Source organism: Aethina tumida, chromosome 3 (genome assembly GCF_024364675.1).
Source record: "Aethina tumida isolate Nest 87 chromosome 3, icAetTumi1.1, whole genome shotgun sequence".
NCBI classification, from domain to species: domain Eukaryota; kingdom Metazoa; phylum Arthropoda; class Insecta; order Coleoptera; family Nitidulidae; genus Aethina; species Aethina tumida.
Genome location: NC_065437.1, coordinates 16780087 through 16798448, shown reverse-complemented (window position 1 = coordinate 16798448; position 18362 = coordinate 16780087). Strand labels below are relative to the sequence as shown.

General features: G+C 32.8%; 3 protein-coding genes across 6 annotated transcripts in view; all 3 read right to left on the bottom strand.

Annotated features, from left to right (window-relative positions):
* LOC109596325 (Krueppel-like factor 9) overlaps positions 1-17390 on the bottom strand; it is a 150983-nt gene extending 133593 nt beyond the window's left edge. Inside the window, exon 1 of the mRNA XM_020011847.2 lies at positions 16507-17390. Within this exon, the coding sequence (XP_019867406.1) occupies positions 16507-17128 (622 nt within the window). The 5' untranslated portion in view covers positions 17129-17390. The remainder of the gene's footprint in view (positions 1-16506) is intronic.
* Positions 1-18362, bottom strand: part of LOC109596328 (cadherin-99C) — a 380168-nt gene that overhangs the window by 223018 nt on the left and 138788 nt on the right. The window lies entirely within an intron of this gene.
* Positions 968-2455, bottom strand: LOC109596324 (transcription elongation factor S-II). Its single transcript, XM_020011846.2, has 2 exons — positions 2197-2455; positions 968-2049 (listed from the first exon to the last, which is right to left on the bottom strand). Exon 2 carries the CDS (start codon positions 2012-2014, stop codon positions 1043-1045), a length of 972 nt encoding a protein of 323 aa, XP_019867405.1. The 5' UTR covers positions 2015-2049; positions 2197-2455; the 3' UTR covers positions 968-1042.

The following is an 18362-nucleotide window of genomic DNA, read 5'->3' as shown; positions in this document are numbered from 1 at the left end:
AAAACGTGATTCATCACTAAACAACGTGATTCCATTCCTCATCCTACTGTTGACGTTCCATACACCAGCACCACGTTGGCGCCTATGGTTTGCTGGTAGAAGTCCAAAAAAGGCGATAAATCAGAAGGCCAAAAGACCTTCTACGGAGGTAAACAGATCAAATACCATTTGGCCTATCTTCATTAAGAATTATCCGCGTTGAACTCATCCTGTCTCTTCGTATCAATTATCTAAGACGACGATCTTGCGACTCTGTGGTAACTCTAGATTTACCTGAATCTCTTGCTCTACCTCTTCTGCCCTCTTCATTCCATGACTGCCAACATAATAATACTCACATTTCTGTTCAACCACCGCGCTATTTCTCAAAACGAAATTTCTTCTTTTACCTCCATCAAACTCACTTAATTGACTAAAATTATTTCTTATTCGTACAAAACAAATTGTGACAAAAACTAAGTGCACGCTTGTTTGAGATACAATAAAGATATGAAAAAAGAACAAAAAACCGACAATAATATACTTGTATACCAAATTTTATAAAAATGTTTAAATGTGTTCTGGATGTTACGTTTTATTTTACAGTCTTGAACTGGTACAAAAACTGCAGTCAAATATAAATATAATGATTTCACCAAAATGTTATACGCGGGCTATATGAGAAATCCATATCACACGCAGCCAATCGGCAGCCATTTAAAGGAAATAACTTTATAATAAGATAATTTTGGAACAGCGAGGAAATTGAAAAGAATACTTGTAATCAGATTAAACGAGAATAGTTTATACACCTTCATTATCAGTCATAAAATATTGGATCGAATTCAAGCAAAATAATTGGAACCATACACTATCAGAGATTAAAACTGCATACTGAAACTGTAAGGAGATCATTGCTGAAACGCATACTTATTTTAAAAAGTTTGGAATAATCCTTTTTGTGGAAATACAAAAAAACAGAAAAAAGTTAGATTTGAAACTATTTATTAAATGCAACTCATAATCCGAAGAACATTATACAAAATAAGAAAGAAATGAAAATTTAACAGAACTTCCATCTGTTCCCACATTCGTTGCACAACACGAAAGTGGTCATCGGTTCGTCGGCTGATCTGGTCTGGAGCTGGTTGTACGTGCAGTTCTTCTTCTTGCACTTGCCGCACTTCAGCATATCGGTCTTGGTGCCTTGGGCAGTCGCCAACTGATGATAATTGATAGCCTCCTTAGTGAACTGATCCCTCAGCATCTTGACCTCATCGCTCGCCATCTCCTCGGCCGACATCTCGGCCAAACGGGCGGCAGTGATGGCCCCAACTCTGAAATTGGTTCTCAACGTTGGATTCTTGGGATCCGTAAGATTGGAAATTCTGGAACGGATACGGTTCCTGTAACGCATTTCGGTGTTCTTGAACACGGCGAATATCGCCATCTCCAGTTCGGCAGCCAGTTCGTCGGCGGAAGCGCAGCCGTCGAAGTCCTCCGGTTTGCAGTTGGTTTTGATGGCGTTTGCAAGCATGACCTTGAATTTTTCGCGTATAGGATCGCCGGAATCACGTGCGGAGACTACTGGCACTTGAACTCTGTCGATTGGTTCCTTGACGATCGGCTCTTTGCCGCTTGGTTCATTGGAGTTAATAGGTTTCTCCTTAGGGGGTTTGTGGTCAGTATCCTGGCTGACTTCCAAGGCGTTATTTTCGTGGGACAAGTTTTCTTTATCGTCATCTTTGCCCGATCTGGGGGAAGCCTCAGGCGACGCCTTGCTGTTAACTTTGGCGAGAATCACCTTCCAGTTTTTCAATAAATTCTTCGATAACGTGAGTATTTCCTCATTCTTCGAAGCCTTTTTTAATTGATTGACAGTCAACCCAACTTTGGACTTAGTCAGGGCATCTACGTCAATATTCATTCTTTCCAACTCCTTCAGCATTTTGATTTGTTTTGATTCGTAACCAGTTTCTGTGGCATGTTTGCTGAGCCTCTTCTGAATTTTCATTACCTTATCAATGAGTGGCATCTTGAGGCTTGTATGTATTCGTCAATCAGCTCACTCTGTTGACAATAAAAGGTTAGGTTTCTTAATATTGTCTATTATTATACAATTTATTCAGGCAATTACAAGTAATCGTTTTGGAAAGTATTTTAATTAAGTTAATCAATCTGGTTGCGAGATATTTTGGACAAGATTATTCAGTTTACCTTGTTATAATCCGCAGCACTAATTTATTACTGATCACAATTTAATATCCTTAGAAACGTCAATTTTGACAAACACTGTATTAATGACATGTTGAGCGGGTTTTTTAAAATTTTAAAACAACAGTAAAACAACGTAAAAATAATATATTTTTAATAAAAATAAAACAATTTAACCGTTCAATACGTGCAACAGTTCACATTTGTTGTATTATTTTATTGATGTACGTGCAACAGCGAACAAATTTCTAAAATTTGTTGACTTCAGTGGTCGAGTGTTTGGCAATAAAAATGACTCGCGCGTAGATCACGGAAAGGCACGGAATAAAATCCGAAAATAGAAAATACATCATCCCTGAATGAAAAATATTACTTTCATATTCGATAAATAAACCCATAAAAATATTTACGCCATCAATCGCGCTGGATTGTCGATCTATTTCATCCCAGTTTCGGTTGGCGTCGCGAATAAATTTCAAACACGCCGCAACAGCAAACCGAACGAACATATTGGCCTGGTCCGTAATCAGCATTCGCAAGTTTACTACATAATAGAAATTTACAGACAATGCGAAAACTGAACCAGAAACCATTACAGCCATATAACCGAAGATAAAGGCGTTATTCAAAGCGGCTAACCTTCCGCAGATAACAAATCTTTTAACTGAAATATAAAAATAAGGCTCCGTCGTGATATCGGGCTCCCGACCTGTACGCTGTAGTATTATTAAAATCGTTTTCATCTCTCGGATAGTGCACAAGAGGCTTTGGAAATTCTTAAGGGCTTACCCAAATCAAATCAAATGCAATATTCGACAACAAAGCTGGCCAACAACTAGCTACCGACCAGTTATCTATTCTTTTGATAGTTAATTGCTGTACTGGAGTAACGCCTTTCTTTTTCAATTATAAAGGAAATACAATTAACAAGTTATTGGTAGTTACGGATATAGAAAGGAATATTATGTAAATTAATATTCTACAAGCCCTTTACGTTTATATGGAAGTTTTGTTCAAAAATGCATATTAAAACAACTATATAATTAGTACTCCTTTCTTTTTTTCTATGATTTACAAAATATATTGAAGTTTTGTTCAAAAATGTGTATTGAAACAACTATATAATTAGTACTCATTTCTTTTTTATTGTGATTTACAAAATATTGCTGAAAATTTGAAAACCTATGACCCTTAATATAATTCAGCTGTGCAACAAATTATCATAAAGTAGTATATTTCCACACTATCGAAAATTGTTTTATGAAATCAATATCTGACATTATATTTGGACATGCAAGCTCATTTGATGTTCATAATTTCATGTCTACGTGACAACAGCTCCATATATAGAATACATGTTCAGAGTGGAGAATTAATTGATATTACTGACTGACAAAATGCATTATCCAGCGTCCACGTCAAATACATCAAATGGTATTACGGTTCTCATAAAATATACAGGGTGGTTTTGGCTATTTCCCGACGAGAACATAACAAATTAGATACATAGTGGCCATAATTATAACAACTTGTTAAAATATATTAAAAATATGAGTTATACTATTTGAATTGGATGCCAATACCAAATATAATGTTTAATTTTTTTTTTGTTATGTTATGTTTCTGCTGCTTAGTTTAATAAGGTAATGATTATGCATAATAATAGACAATATTAAAAAATCTAACCTTTTATTGTGAACAGAGAGGGCTGATTGACGAATACATACAAGCCTCAAGATGCCACTTATTGATGAGGTAATGAAAATTCAGAAGAGGCTAAGCAAACATGCCACAGAAACTGGTTACGAATCTGAACAAATCAAAATGCTGAAGAAGTTGGAAATAATGAATATTGACGTAGATGTCCTGACTAAGTATAATGTTCAACCAATTAAAAAAGGCTTCAAAAGATGAGGAAATACTCACGTAGTCGAAGAATTTTTTGAAAAACTGGAAGGTGATTCTGGCCAAAGTCAACAACAAGATGGGCAAAGATGATGATATAGAAAACAAATCCCCCAAAAATAACTCTCCGAAAGTCAGTCCAAAGAACCAAGTCGCAAAAAGCTGGGCGCCAACAAGCCAAAAAATGCTTGCGAATGCCAACAACTTTGAGAATCAACTTCAGTGTTGGGATCAACACTGCCGCTCGCGTGGCCAAGATGTCTGCCGAGAAGATGGCCAATCGATGAGATCAAGATACTCAGGAACTAGTTCACCAAGAAGACCATCAATTATCAATTGGTCATTGCCCAAAGCAAAGCACCAAGATCGATATACTGAAAAGTGGCAAGTGTAAGAAGAGGAACAGTACGTATAACCAGCTCCAGACCAGATCAGCCGACGAACAGATGACCACTTTCGTGCTGTGCTACAAATGTCCCAACAGATGTAAGTTTTGTTAACTTATCAGTTTTTTGTTATTTTGTATAACATTCTTCGTATTATGAGTTACATTTAATAAACATGTACACGTATAATTTAAATTTTAATCAAGTATATTTTTTTCCAATTGGAATCAAAAAAATGTTTACAACTTTTTTTCTGAATACTCTACTTATAACAAATTGCTAAAAAACAATTCCTTATTAGTACTAATCATATTTAATAATTTCCATATCAAGAGTATACAAAGTTATTCAAGAAAACAAAACAAAAATATTTGAGTTGCTGTAGGAGCCCATCTCCTTAGAAGTAAGTTTTTGGAAACTTCTGCTATTTTTATATATTCTTTATCAATCCAGAAGATTGTCCCCTTATTTTGAAATCAATTTGAACATGATTTTTAAAATTATGAAATTCTACGAGGTCCGTAGGGTATGCGAGAAAAATACTTTTTGTAAAATTTATTTTTCTTGTAACAACTTTCACACTTAATTTAACTTTTTTTGTATTAGTACCAAAAAAATTGATTATTCCAAACAACAAAATAAGTATAAGTTTCAGCAATGACCTCATATTAGAGCCATAGAGCAATAGGGACGGGTAGTTGATCATGAATCAAAATTTATGAAAAAAAAAAATTTGTTTATATTAAACATTCTACAGGAACAAAAAACTATACAAAAATTTTACAAATTTATAAGAATTCTTCCCCGCAATTCAAGAAGTTTGAATGAATATAGACTTGTATATATGGAAAATGGTGGAGTCAGTGCGACTAAGATACATCAAAATTATAAAACAGGATACTATTCAAAGTGTTAATGTTGAATTAAATAACACAGAAAAATAGCAGTTTTTAAAATACTGTACAAAATAACAATAATAGATTAAACGAAAGAGAATGTTCCTATTTAAAGATTAAGAAAGAAACTGTGCATTTCAAACAATCACGAGCTTTAGAAATAAACCAGGCACCCAGAATTAATCCTCTATATAGGATCCAATCCACTCCTTTGAAACGAATTTCTAAACCACAACAATAAGTGAGACCCGCATAATTCTAACATGACAATCACAATTACACAAGCACATCTCCAACAGTACCAAAATTCAAACGTCGTGTCACAAAACAGAACATTTCAACCGTCCACGTATGTGTGTGTTCAGTAAGCAAATCTATCGCAACAATCGGACCTAATGATAAATGTGCATCTAGGACACTTGTGCACGTAGTCACAGTCATAGAACCGTTTACAATTACACGGAAACAAACTTCTTGAAGCCCGTTCGTTTGCGGGGGATTTAGTTCCGTGGGCAGCGCTTTGAATTTAATTCAGCTGCATTGCCGAAAAAGACCGCAGTGTGCACAACGGTTTAACAAACAAATACATTTAACTCAATGCTAATTAATCACACTGGTAATTGTTCATCCCGTGGAAGTTGCTTGTTCTCCTGATTTAATAATGCCATCAAACACGGTTTTGAACAAGTTTTTTGCCAACGTACAATGTATTGATATCAAAGAGCCGAAGGAAATGAATAAATTACGTTTGATGCCGTGGCGAAATGTGATTGTTTAACTTGGATTTATTTGTGTAGATTTCCGTTGCACTGATGGAATTCGGGAGGGTTCGATATTTCGACCCCGTTTTGTTTTATTTTAATCTAACGAAATGCTTCGGGAGGGTCGTTCTGGAGGCCTTCCATTGGTATTCCAACTGTACGTAGAAAAAAAACAGGTCTCACTTCAAATCGTTACAGAATAAGAGAAAAAACGTCCCTTCGTCTTCAACTCCGATGGCCAGGACACACCTTTGTTTGACATCGATGCGAATGACTTTCTTGAAATTGAAATTTGTGGTGAAATTAATAAATAGCCCGTCAAATTCAGCTTTCGACAGAAAGGAAAATATATCAGTAATAAAACATAAGATTTGTGAATGTGAGAATGGAGAATCAATCACGGGATGAATGCAGGCGATAATCAGATTTAATAAAAAAGTTCTTAAAAAGTTCACTACGATCTGACAAAAAAAAACGCAATACATCATTTTACGCCTGACAGGAATATTATGTGAATTCTCCCTTTATTTTACCGTCCCGAATTGATACTTGCAAACGTATGGGGTTGAAAGTTTTACGAGCGGAACACAAAAAGAAATACGTTCCTTTTTTTTCATAAAATGTTTGTTTAAATTGTATCGATCGGCAATTTAACATCGACAAACGATACATTGGGAACCATAACGTTCGGTCTATTTTGAATACAAATAAACATTTGGGAGAAGGAATTGGATTTTTGTTAAAGATACATTTTGTCTTTGCATTTTAATGGTTGTTTGATTCTGATGTTTATTCGATTCCATGAATTGTTTGATTGTTTTTAAGCAGAAAATGTTATAAACGTTAAAGATTTTTTGTTTGATCCAATTTTCAACGGTAAAAATCTTGAATAACTTTAAGAAACTCCAAACAAATTTACATTAACTTTTAAATTATCAATAAATAACTGGTGGTAGTAACGATGACAGGTTCGCGTGCGTTAAATGTAAACTAGAGCACACAATCGGAAAGGATTTCCTAGTTTCTGTTCGCCAGCGACGTAATGGATATTCAGTAAAATACAAACATAAACACCCACAGATATCACGCCATCAATTTTGTTGATACAGCCATCGGGGATACTAACAAATGGCTATTTGCTTTCAGTCACGTCGAATGAGTGCAATCCAGATATGCGTTTGTTTCTATTCTTTTTGAGGAAATTTACCCCCTGCTTCCAATTTATATAACCACCTCAAAGTATTTAAACATTTTTATAAGGATGAAATAAAAAACAATTTAATCAAATAAATATTATTTATTAGACTTAACATGTTAGAACAGGATATATGTTATAAAACACGATAAAATTCATTATAAACCACGAAACCGCTGCAAAACAGCAACACATAGTCGAGGTCAAGTTCGCAAACGGAAACCAAAACAATCCGCCTGCCGAATCGCCTCCAGTAAACACGGCTCGAAGTGGATCGGTGAATCAGTACCGTTCAAAACAATGGCAATGAACTTTTTTCCACGAGCGTGCTTGTCTCGCACGAACACGCCCACTATATTAGCTTATGGACGTGTTACCAAGGTCGTGGTTGCGGGAGGAAAGCTTGTTCCCCCAACTGTTCACGCACTTGGAAGTTAGAACTTGTTCAGCTCATCTTGCGTGCCAGGCTATTATTTGCCAATCTTGAAACAGGTGTATAAATCATAAATTCGACTTTCGCGGGGGCACTGAAAACTCCTAGGAACTTGATGTGAGGCGACGTAGTCCTAATGATTAGGAAGTTGTCACTAGTCATTAGTCTCACATTAGCATTAGCATATCTGCCTTTAAAATATGTTCAATAAAAATGCTAGTACCCAACTGTTCCAGGGAATAGTTAAGTTAAACTTTTTCATTTCATCTTGCAAGTTAGGATATTAGGCGTCAACCTAAAACAGGTCTTCAAAACAAAACATAAATTCTAGGGGCACCGAGAACTCCTGGAAAGATGGAAGCGGTCTTTTTTACCTCATTTGTGTTTAAAATTTATTCATTAATTTATGTTGAATATTGAATAAAAATTCTGCTACCATCCAACTCTTTTAGACAATATAAATATATATAAAATCTAGTTCATTACACCTTGAGTATTAGGTTATTATTTGTCAATCTTGAAACACGTATATAAAACATAATCTCGATATTCTGGTACCACCAAAAATTAGTGAAAATAACACCTGAGACGACAATGTGCTTTTGATTTGATATCTTATAATTTTACTATTGTAAGTTCAATCTTCCTTTGAATAAAATTTTTAATACCTTCAAATTGTTCTACACAATGTAAAACTTGAACTTGTTCATCTCATTTTAAGTGTTAAAGTATTATTTGCTAAACTTAAAACAGATGTATAAAACATAAATTTGATGACTGGATGTCTTTTGATGTGGTATTTGGTCATTCTGTAGGTTTATCAGTCTCACTTTAACCGATCCACCTTCAAAATACATTAGTCACTTGTTTGAATATCGTATAAAAATTGCAATTCCTTCTAATTATAACAGGGAATACAAAGCTTGAACTTGTTAATCTCATTATGCGGGTTATTATTATTATTATATTATTTTGAAAATATCACTGTTTGCCTTTTAATGTGATACTTGGTAATTCTGTAGGTTATCTATAGGTTTCTTCTACTTCAACCGATCCCCCTTTAAAACATCTTATTCATTCAGGTAACAACCTAGTGTGTTAGGTTATTTTCTAATCTTGAACAGGTCTATAAAAGAAATTGGATATTCTAGTGACACCGAAAATTCGTAGAAATATCATTTGATATGACTGTGTGTCTTCTGATTTTGTACCTTGCAACTCAGTAGGTTCAGTCAACATTAATCAATCCCTCTTACATATTATTACACCATATTATTTATTCATTTAGATTGAAGTTTGTATAAAAAATTCGATATTTCCCAACAGTTCTACACAATATATAATCTCAAACTTGTTCATCTCATCTTGGATGTTAGATTATTATTCACCAATGTTGAAACATGTGTATAAAACATAAATTCAATATTTTAGTGATGCCCTTCAACTTGACACTTGGTAATTCAACAGTTTCGTCAGTCTTATTTTAATCGAAGTACGTTAAAATTATATTATTATTCATTCATGTTGGATATTGAATAAAAACGTCGGTACCTCTCAAATATTGTAGGTAATATAAAGGTAGAACTTTCATCCCATCTTGCGTGTCAAATAATCATTTACCAATGTTTAAACAAATATATAAAGCATAAATTCGATATTCTAGGGACGAAGAAAAATTGAAGAAATATCACATAAGACGACCACGTGCTTTTTTATTTGGTACATCACTCTTTAGCCGTTTCTCCTTTAAAATATAATCATTCAGCAATTCTATAGGTTCGTTTGTAGGTTCAGCCTATTTCAAAAATTTTAATACTTCCCAACTGTTCTAGACAATACAAAGCTCAAACTTGTTCATCCCATCTTGCCTGTTAGATTAATATTTGCCAACCTTGAAACAGGTATATAGAACATAATTTCGACATTCTAGTACTGTTAAAAGCTCATGGAAATATCACTTGAGGCAACTTTGATTTGATACTGGGTAATTCTATAGATTTGTCAGTCTTATTTCAACGGAGGCATCCGAAAATTATATTATTCATTCATTCATTTAGATTGACTATTGTATAAAAATGTCAATCTATATATAACGGTAGAACTTGTTAATCGCATCTTGCGTGTCTAATAAATATTTACCGATGTTGAAACAGGTGTATAAAGCACAAATTCGATATTCTAGTGGCGAAGAAAAATTGGGGAAACACCACTTGAGGCGACCGTGTGCCTTTTGATTTGGTACTTGGCAATTCCGTAGGTTCATCACTCTTACTTTAGCCTTTAAAATATATTCATTCATTTTGGTTGCATATTGAATAAAAATTTCGTGTGCGCCATTCGCATTTTAATTCGCACCATCGCATCCACATTAATATTAATCCGGGACAGGTAAAAATTGGAAATGCGGAATTTCGCAGCTATTAGAAATTTAATGCATGTTACTACAGCAGGATATTTTCAATCAGTTTTCGTTCCATAATGCTGGATGTGTAATTATATGTTGCGGACCAGCTAATTATTAAATAACACTTCGTTATCGCGCGTGTGTGACCTAAAAGTGCACCGGGGTATCGATATATCAAGAAACTGACGCGGAAACTGTAACGCCGTTTCAAACATTTTAATTCGGCTACAAATTATCGTGCGTATTATTTGAAACTAAGTTGCATGTCATTCATCTTTGATAATTGCCACGTTGCAATTATAACCGTGCATTATATGTTTTTGAAATCGTTACAGATTAAAGAATACTCTTTAATCTGTGTGGCGAAAGACAATCTCCAGGGAATAACGATTGTTATCGACGGTTCGATTGGCGTTCTCATTAAATATGCGTCATGCATAACGGTTAAATTTGCTATGGCATTATAAAATATCGTCGAAGGAATCGCGAAAAAAAAGTAAAATAAAACAAAGACAATGCCCGACATTAAAAATACTCGCTGCGAAAATATCGACTGGGCCGCATGAAAAGAGATTGGTGATATAAATGGGGTTGATTCCCCTCTCTTGCACTGGAATCGGAAAGCTTCTTACGGTTCTATTAAGTTTGGAATTTTTCTCGTTAAAATGCCCCGTTAAGGAAATAAACATAAAGCCGGAGGGATTTATTTAGGTGAGAAGTCAATAATTCTTTTGCTTGCCATGATTAATATTAGCGCATTGAAAGTTGGAAAGTGGCTACGTTTAAAAAATTTATAAACTTCAACTCGGGAAATATTTTTACGATTAAAAAAACTGCATAAAACCGGGTAAAATTGCGATTTTCGAACTTTTATAACATATGTGGTTTCTGTGTTGGGGCGTACAATGTTACACATCCTTTACACTATATAAAATTTTATTGGCAATAAACTACAATTGGATTCAATGTATATTTATTTAATATCGTTGTATTACCTATCTTAAAACTAGGGCGGGTACAATTGCCAGTTTTACTATGTAATTGTCTAAAGTGTGTTACAATTTGTGATTGTATGGAAATAGAAATTTGCCGCTCTCACTTTTTAATACGCTCTAAATTGTTAATTTTAATTGTGTCGACATTGTTAATTGAAGCGCCAATTAGGTAGATTCCTCAGTATTTTAACAAATACTAGATTTAGGTAAAAAACTTTGTAAATATTTATAAACAAAGTGGTTTTAATTTTGAATAGAACACTACTTCGTCTTGTTGAGTAAACAAGTATTAGACGCAACATGTGCAAACTGCGGTAGTTTTGTTTGCCTGTAGGAAATTGTTGCGACCAAGGCCGAATCCAAATATAGATGTAAAAAGAAATATGATCTTTTGTTTGAATGAGTGAAATATTTCGCTGCTTAACCACAACATCCAACCTTCAGTTAAAACCTTTTCATGTTCACATAAGCCGAACAGAATCTAAATGTGTTAATACTGTTTTTTTTGTCATCCTTGAATTGAGCAACAATTTTAGAATGATAAACGAATATGGGTCACAAAATCCTTGGTTTTATGGTGTGCTCAAAACGATTAAAACATACGATAATAGTTTTGTCACAAAACACTGGTAGCACTAATTTATATATTTCGTAATTAAAGTATAATCAACAAAATTGATTCTTCGTGCGCAATTGATGATAACCAAAGCCTACAAAATCGCCCCAGAGACTGTTTATTAGACGCAGGCCCCGTTAATGAGGGAATTATTAAGGAAACGCCTGAAGTTATGTTGTTTTAGTCACTTCTTCAATCAACATGCTAATGAACAAAATAATTCACGAAGATTTAATATACTTTACGAGCTACCTTACGTAAACACCCGATATTGTTGTTAATAAATTTCTCTAAGTAAGTTTTGAGTAATTTATAATTGACTTTACAGTTAGATCACAGATTACTGTGGTTACATCAAACATTAATAATATGTTGTTTATAAGACATTATTTATTAATATTAAACATAGAATTTCATACAATGACGATTCCTAATACCAATTATTTGTTTAATTAGAAACAAGTTTTGAGCAACTTATAATTAAAGTTACAGTTGGAACAAATATTAATAATATGTGTGACATCTAACTTTTAGAAAATTTGCAGAATTTTATACAGTAAAGATTTCTAATGCCAAAAATTTCTATACAATTTTTATAAATTTTAAGTAATTTCTAAGTTACAATTAGATCAAATGTTAATAATAAGTTGTTCACAAGATATTATTTAATAAAATAGGACACGTGGGATCTAACATTTGGAAAAGTTGTAGAATTTAATAAAATAATGATTCCTAATTCCAAATAATTTTATGCAGTTTCGTTAGAAATATTCCTTTAAGTAAGTTTTGAGTAACTTATAATTAAAGTTATAGTTGGAACAAATATTAATAAAAAGTTGTTCATAAGATATTCTTTAATAATATTAAACATGTGGCCTCTAACTTTTGAGAAAATTTGTAAAATTTAATACTATAATAATTTCTAATGCCAAATATTTATTATATTACAGCTTCTGTAAGTTTGGAGTATTTTGATTATATATAATTATTATAATTAACGTTACAATCAGATTAAATATTAATAAGTTGTTCATAAGATATTATTTAATAATATTAAACACGTGGAGTTTTAACATTTGGAAAACTTGTAAAATTTAATAAAATAATGATTTCTAATGCCAAATAATTATATACGGATTCGTTAGAAATATTTCTTTAAGTAAATTTCGAGTAACTTATAATTAAAGTTACAATTGGGACAAATATTCATAATAAATTCTTCAAAAGATATTCTATAACAATATTAAATATGTGGTATCTAACTTTTAAAAAATTTGCAGAATTTAATACAATAACAATGTCTAATGCCAAATATTTCGATATAGCTAAGTTTTTAGTAATTTCTAATTAAAGTTACAGTTAGATCAAATATTAATAATATGTTGTTCACAAGATATTATTAATTATATTGAACACGTAGAGTCCAACATCTGTAAAACTTGGGGAGTTTAATATAATAATGATTTCTAATGCCAAATAATTGTATGCAGATTCGTCAGAAATATTCTTTTAAGTAAATTTCGAGTAACTAAAAATTAAAGTAAAGTTAGAGTAACTAAATTAAAGTTTTAGTTGGAACAAATATTAATAATAAATTTGCAGAATTTAATACAATAATAATGTCTAATGCCAAATATTTCGATACAGCTAAGTTTAGAGTAATTTCTAATTAAAGTTACAGTTAGATCAAATATTAATAATATGTTGTTCACAAGATATTATTAATTATATTGAGAGTTTAATATAATAATGATTTCTAATGCCAAATAATTGTATACAGTTTTGTTAGAAATATTGCTTTAAGTAAATTTTGAGCAATTTATAATTAAAGTTACAGTTGGAACAAATATTAATAATAAGTTGTTTATAAGATATTCTTTAATAATATTGTACATGTGGCCTCTAACTTTTAGAAAATTTGCAGAATTTAATACAATAAAGATTTCTAAAGCCTAATATTTCTATACAGTTTTTGAAAGTTTGGAGTAATTTATAATTAAAATTACAATCTGATAAAATATTAATAATAAATTGTTCACAAGATATTATTTAATTATATTGAACACGTGGAGTCCAACATTTGGAAAACTTGGAGAGTTTAATACGATAATGATTTGTAATACCAAATTACAGTTTTGTAAGAAATATTCTTTTAAGTAAGTTTTTAGTAATTTCTAATTAACTTTGAGCACCATAAGTTTTAGAAATCTTGTAGAATTTGCTACAATAACAATTCTTAATGCCAATTATTTGTATACAGTTGCGGTAGAATTGATGATTTTGATGATGAGGTGTTGAATAATACATATTTGTGGCTCGACTGAAAAGAAATCAAGTGTGAGTTAGAATGTTGCGGAGAACAATATACAATTCCGCTAATACAAGAAAAACGATCCGTCTCCGACATAAAATTCGATATTGTGACTCGTCGTCTACGACTTTATTTCGGTCGTGAAATTTCACAGTGGTTGCTAAACCTTAACCGGAACCTTGTGTGTATTAAAACCTGCGGGCACAATAAAAATTAACAACGTATGTTATTAAATTAAACTTTGCGAAATCGCAGCACTTAAAACTTTTAGTCTTATATTTTAATTAAAAATTTATTCACACAATTACACAATACGTATATTTGATGCATTTATTTATTGTGGAACCAATGTGAGTCAGTTTTGAAACAGTATTCACTGGTGTAAGTGAGGGGATGTCATTTGTCTTGTGTGCTGAAGATGACGGTCTATTTACATATCTGACGAAAATTTTTAGGAAATATTAAAGTTGGCAGCTCAGCCGCTTAATTTCTTCCCTTCTTATCGATATTGACCAACCGATGTTGGCTGTCACTGGCAGCATAAAGGATAAATGAATGGGACCAATGTGTTTACTTATAATTTATTCAGTGCAAGCACCAATTTAATTTTATAAAATGTATAAATAGGATTTTATATTTAGATGTTTAATTTTATTTAACATTTTATTACAACAAAACGTGTCTGGATTCTCGATTTCATATTGTTACCGTGATTCATAAGTAAAAACTGTTGTACAATACTTCGGATATTTTGGGAGGCTTAAATATTTTAAATTCTTAGCATACTTTAAAGTTTTAGGATCGGGATACACATACTGGACGTCTGGAAGCGTTGAACCATTATTTTGTTAAAAAATATATATTAGAGATTTCACTATTTCTGAAACCTTAATAATGCACAATAATGCACAGCTTAATAATGTTATACAGCACATTAGCCAACATTATAAAAGTTTTTTCTTATTACCATTTTTTTTAACTTAAAATAATATTTAAAATCAAATTAGCATGTTCTTAACTTTAGAAAATTAAGTTTATTTATTTTTATTCAGTTTCCAAATAATATATGAACTAAATATTATGTTTCCAAATTTTGAACAGAAAATCATTTTTATAATTTTAAGAGAAAATTGGATACGAAAATTATGTCAAATTTGAATTAATTAGGTTCACCAATGAATTAGTCTCCCTAACAATTAATTAATAATAATATTATCTAATATTTAAAATCAAATTAACAAGTTTTTAACTTTAGAAAATTAAGTTTATTTATTTTTACTCAGTTTCAGTGAGTCAGTAATTGAATAACAATCGACTTCTTTAAATATTATATATGGTTCCAAAATTATAAATACAAAATTAAAAAAAAATGTGAATCATTTTTATAATTTTAAGAAGAAATTTGCCACGAAATATATGTCAAATTTGAATCAATTAGGTCCACCAAAAATTAGGTTTCCTAAAAATTAATCAATTAATAAGATTATCATTTTTTTAAAATTTAAAATAATATTAAAAATCAAATTAGACTTCCGACCTACTGAGTCTGAAGGGCATAACATGATCTTATCTTTAGAAAATTGACCCTATTTAATTCAATATTTCCAAATAACTTATGAATACTAAAAAGCCCATTTTTGAAAAATATGTATTACTTAATAACTTAACAACAATTGATTATTTTAGACACGAAAAATATGTCAAATTTGAACTAATTAGGTCCACCTTATAATTAATTAATTAATTAAATTATCTTTTTTTTTCCAATCTACTGACGCTAAAGGGCCTGATATGTTATTAATTTTAGAAAATTGACTGTATTTATTTTGATTCAACGTTTTAAAATAATATATGAATACTAAAAAATTTTTAAAAACATTTTTTAGTATATATTTCATAGCAGTTGACTATTTTTAATATTTTGAATTAAATAAAGACACGAAAAATATGTCAATTATTTATTATTTTTTATTTAGTTGTCTGAAAATGTTTTATTTATTTCTTTATTTGCTTGTCACTTCTGGACATCCTGTATATTCTAAGATATTTATTATTGATTTTTTTGTACTTATATATAGGAATATAATTCTTTAATAACATATAATTTTAATTAACGAAACTTTATAAAAATTATAGAGTATAATTTTTATTAAATATATTTTCATTTGTATAACTAATAACGCTGAACAGAATTAAATTAATTTGCATCTTAATATCCAATACAACTTAAAATTAAGGTGCATCTGTAAGTATAAGTATTTATAAAATGGTGTGGAATCAAATGACTTGATGAATCATCCTGCAAAAGCCGCAAGATTCATGAGCGGAGTAAACATTTACCTAATTTATTTCCCCTTTATTGCTGTTGTGTTAAAGCAAATGATCACTTGGTTCTATTAGTACACACTTACCTGTATGTGTCCTGAGATGCGCCTTGAGATGCGAACTCTTCCCATAAACCTTGTGACAACCCTCATAGGAGCATTTGTGTGTTTTCCTGATCTGCGACGCGATCCTGTTCCCGGCCGCCACCTTCCTCACCGGCACCGGAACCGCATCCCCCGCCTTCCTGTTCTTGTTCCCTCCACTTTTGGCGGCCTTCGGCGACTTTTCTTCCGGGGCGACGGTGTTGGTGGTGGCGGTGATGGCGGGAATCTTTTCCGCGGCGGCGGTTTGAGTCGGTGGGATAGTCGGACTGTTGTAACCTTCGTCCGGATCTTCGTCGATGGTCAGATTGCCTTCGGAGTCGGACGGCACTTCCGGGACCGGTTCCTGTTTGATGCGCGTCAGGTCGGTCAGAATCCTGGCCACCATGTACGAGGAGGATTCCGTGGAGTTGGTGGTGACCGGTTCCTCTTTCACGTAAGCGGCCGGAACGATCGGGATGGGTTCGACGATGACGGCCGGTCCGGGCACGCTGAAGACACGCAGATGGGTCTCCGGCGCGACGGACAGGTCCAGCGGTCGGTTCAGATGGTCCTTGCTGTGGGACATCTCCAGCAAGCACTGGGCAGCGAAATTTATATCGTCCATTTTAAATCCGAGTATGTAGTGGACACACAGGAGGGGAAAAAAACAATAACACGCACTCGGTGTGTAACACTGAACAAAAACCAAAAAGAGTGAACCACAGCACCCACACAAGAAATAAACACGCACTACAGTGTGCCACCCTCGTTGAAGAGACGGAACAGCTGATTTGTTGCGTTCATCTCCGATCTCGGTGGGAGGCGTAACTCGTTGCTCTCGTCGGCGACGACGATCTCGTGAACGGCGAAAGAGCGTGGCGCGAACAACTTCGCCCAGCCAGACACACTTTCGAACTGCAGATCGCACTCGACGACGAATGTTTCCTCCCCACCACGGACGCCTGGACGTGGAGGTTTTGTTCCCTTCGTCGTGCGCCCCGCAGCTTTTCACTTGCATTTTACATCCACGGTTTTTCGGGGGGACACGGATCGGTGAAAGTTTATTATTTTTGCACCTGTGTCAGTCGCAAGGAGGTGCCCGTCCTGGGACGCGATTAAAAGACTGAATTAAACATTGCGGTCCCGGGATTTCCGGAACAGATTGGGGAAACTTCTGGCAGGTTTATGAAATCTGGGACCGCCTTTTTGTTATTAAATAGATTAGGAAGTTTTTGGTTCATTACATCTAACATCTATCATATGACGGAAATGATTAATTTTATGTTTACATGTAAAATGAAACATTTTTTATATTCTTTTGTACTGTTAAATTAATATTAGTTTTGTTAAGTCAGAAAATAAATAAATTTTATTCTAAAAATTGTGTGATAATATAAAAATGACAAAACACTCAGTCTATAGCACATCAGCAGGAGTTTCTTAAACTCAGATACTAATGTGAAACTAGAGCAAAAGTAACAATTAACGAAAGAAATAACCACGTGAATCTCTAAAATAATTAGAAACCCAAATTATGAATAATCTAATTAATAACGAAATAACCATTAATTTAAAAATATATTGTAAAAATTAGTAACTCAATTATGAAATCCTATAAACCGATCGAAAAACTCTCGATCCAACTGAATTATGACAAAGACATCATGTGCGACAGAGACAATAAGAGTCTCCCACTACGAGACATACTTGCATACTTTTAAAGTCTCTGTCATCCATGATGTCTTTCTAAAAATTCAATCAGATATAATGCTTTTCAATCGGTATAAGAAATAATGAATATTACACTCGTCGTTAAAAATTAAATTTCCCCTAACAAGTTTTTTTAATGAGAATACACT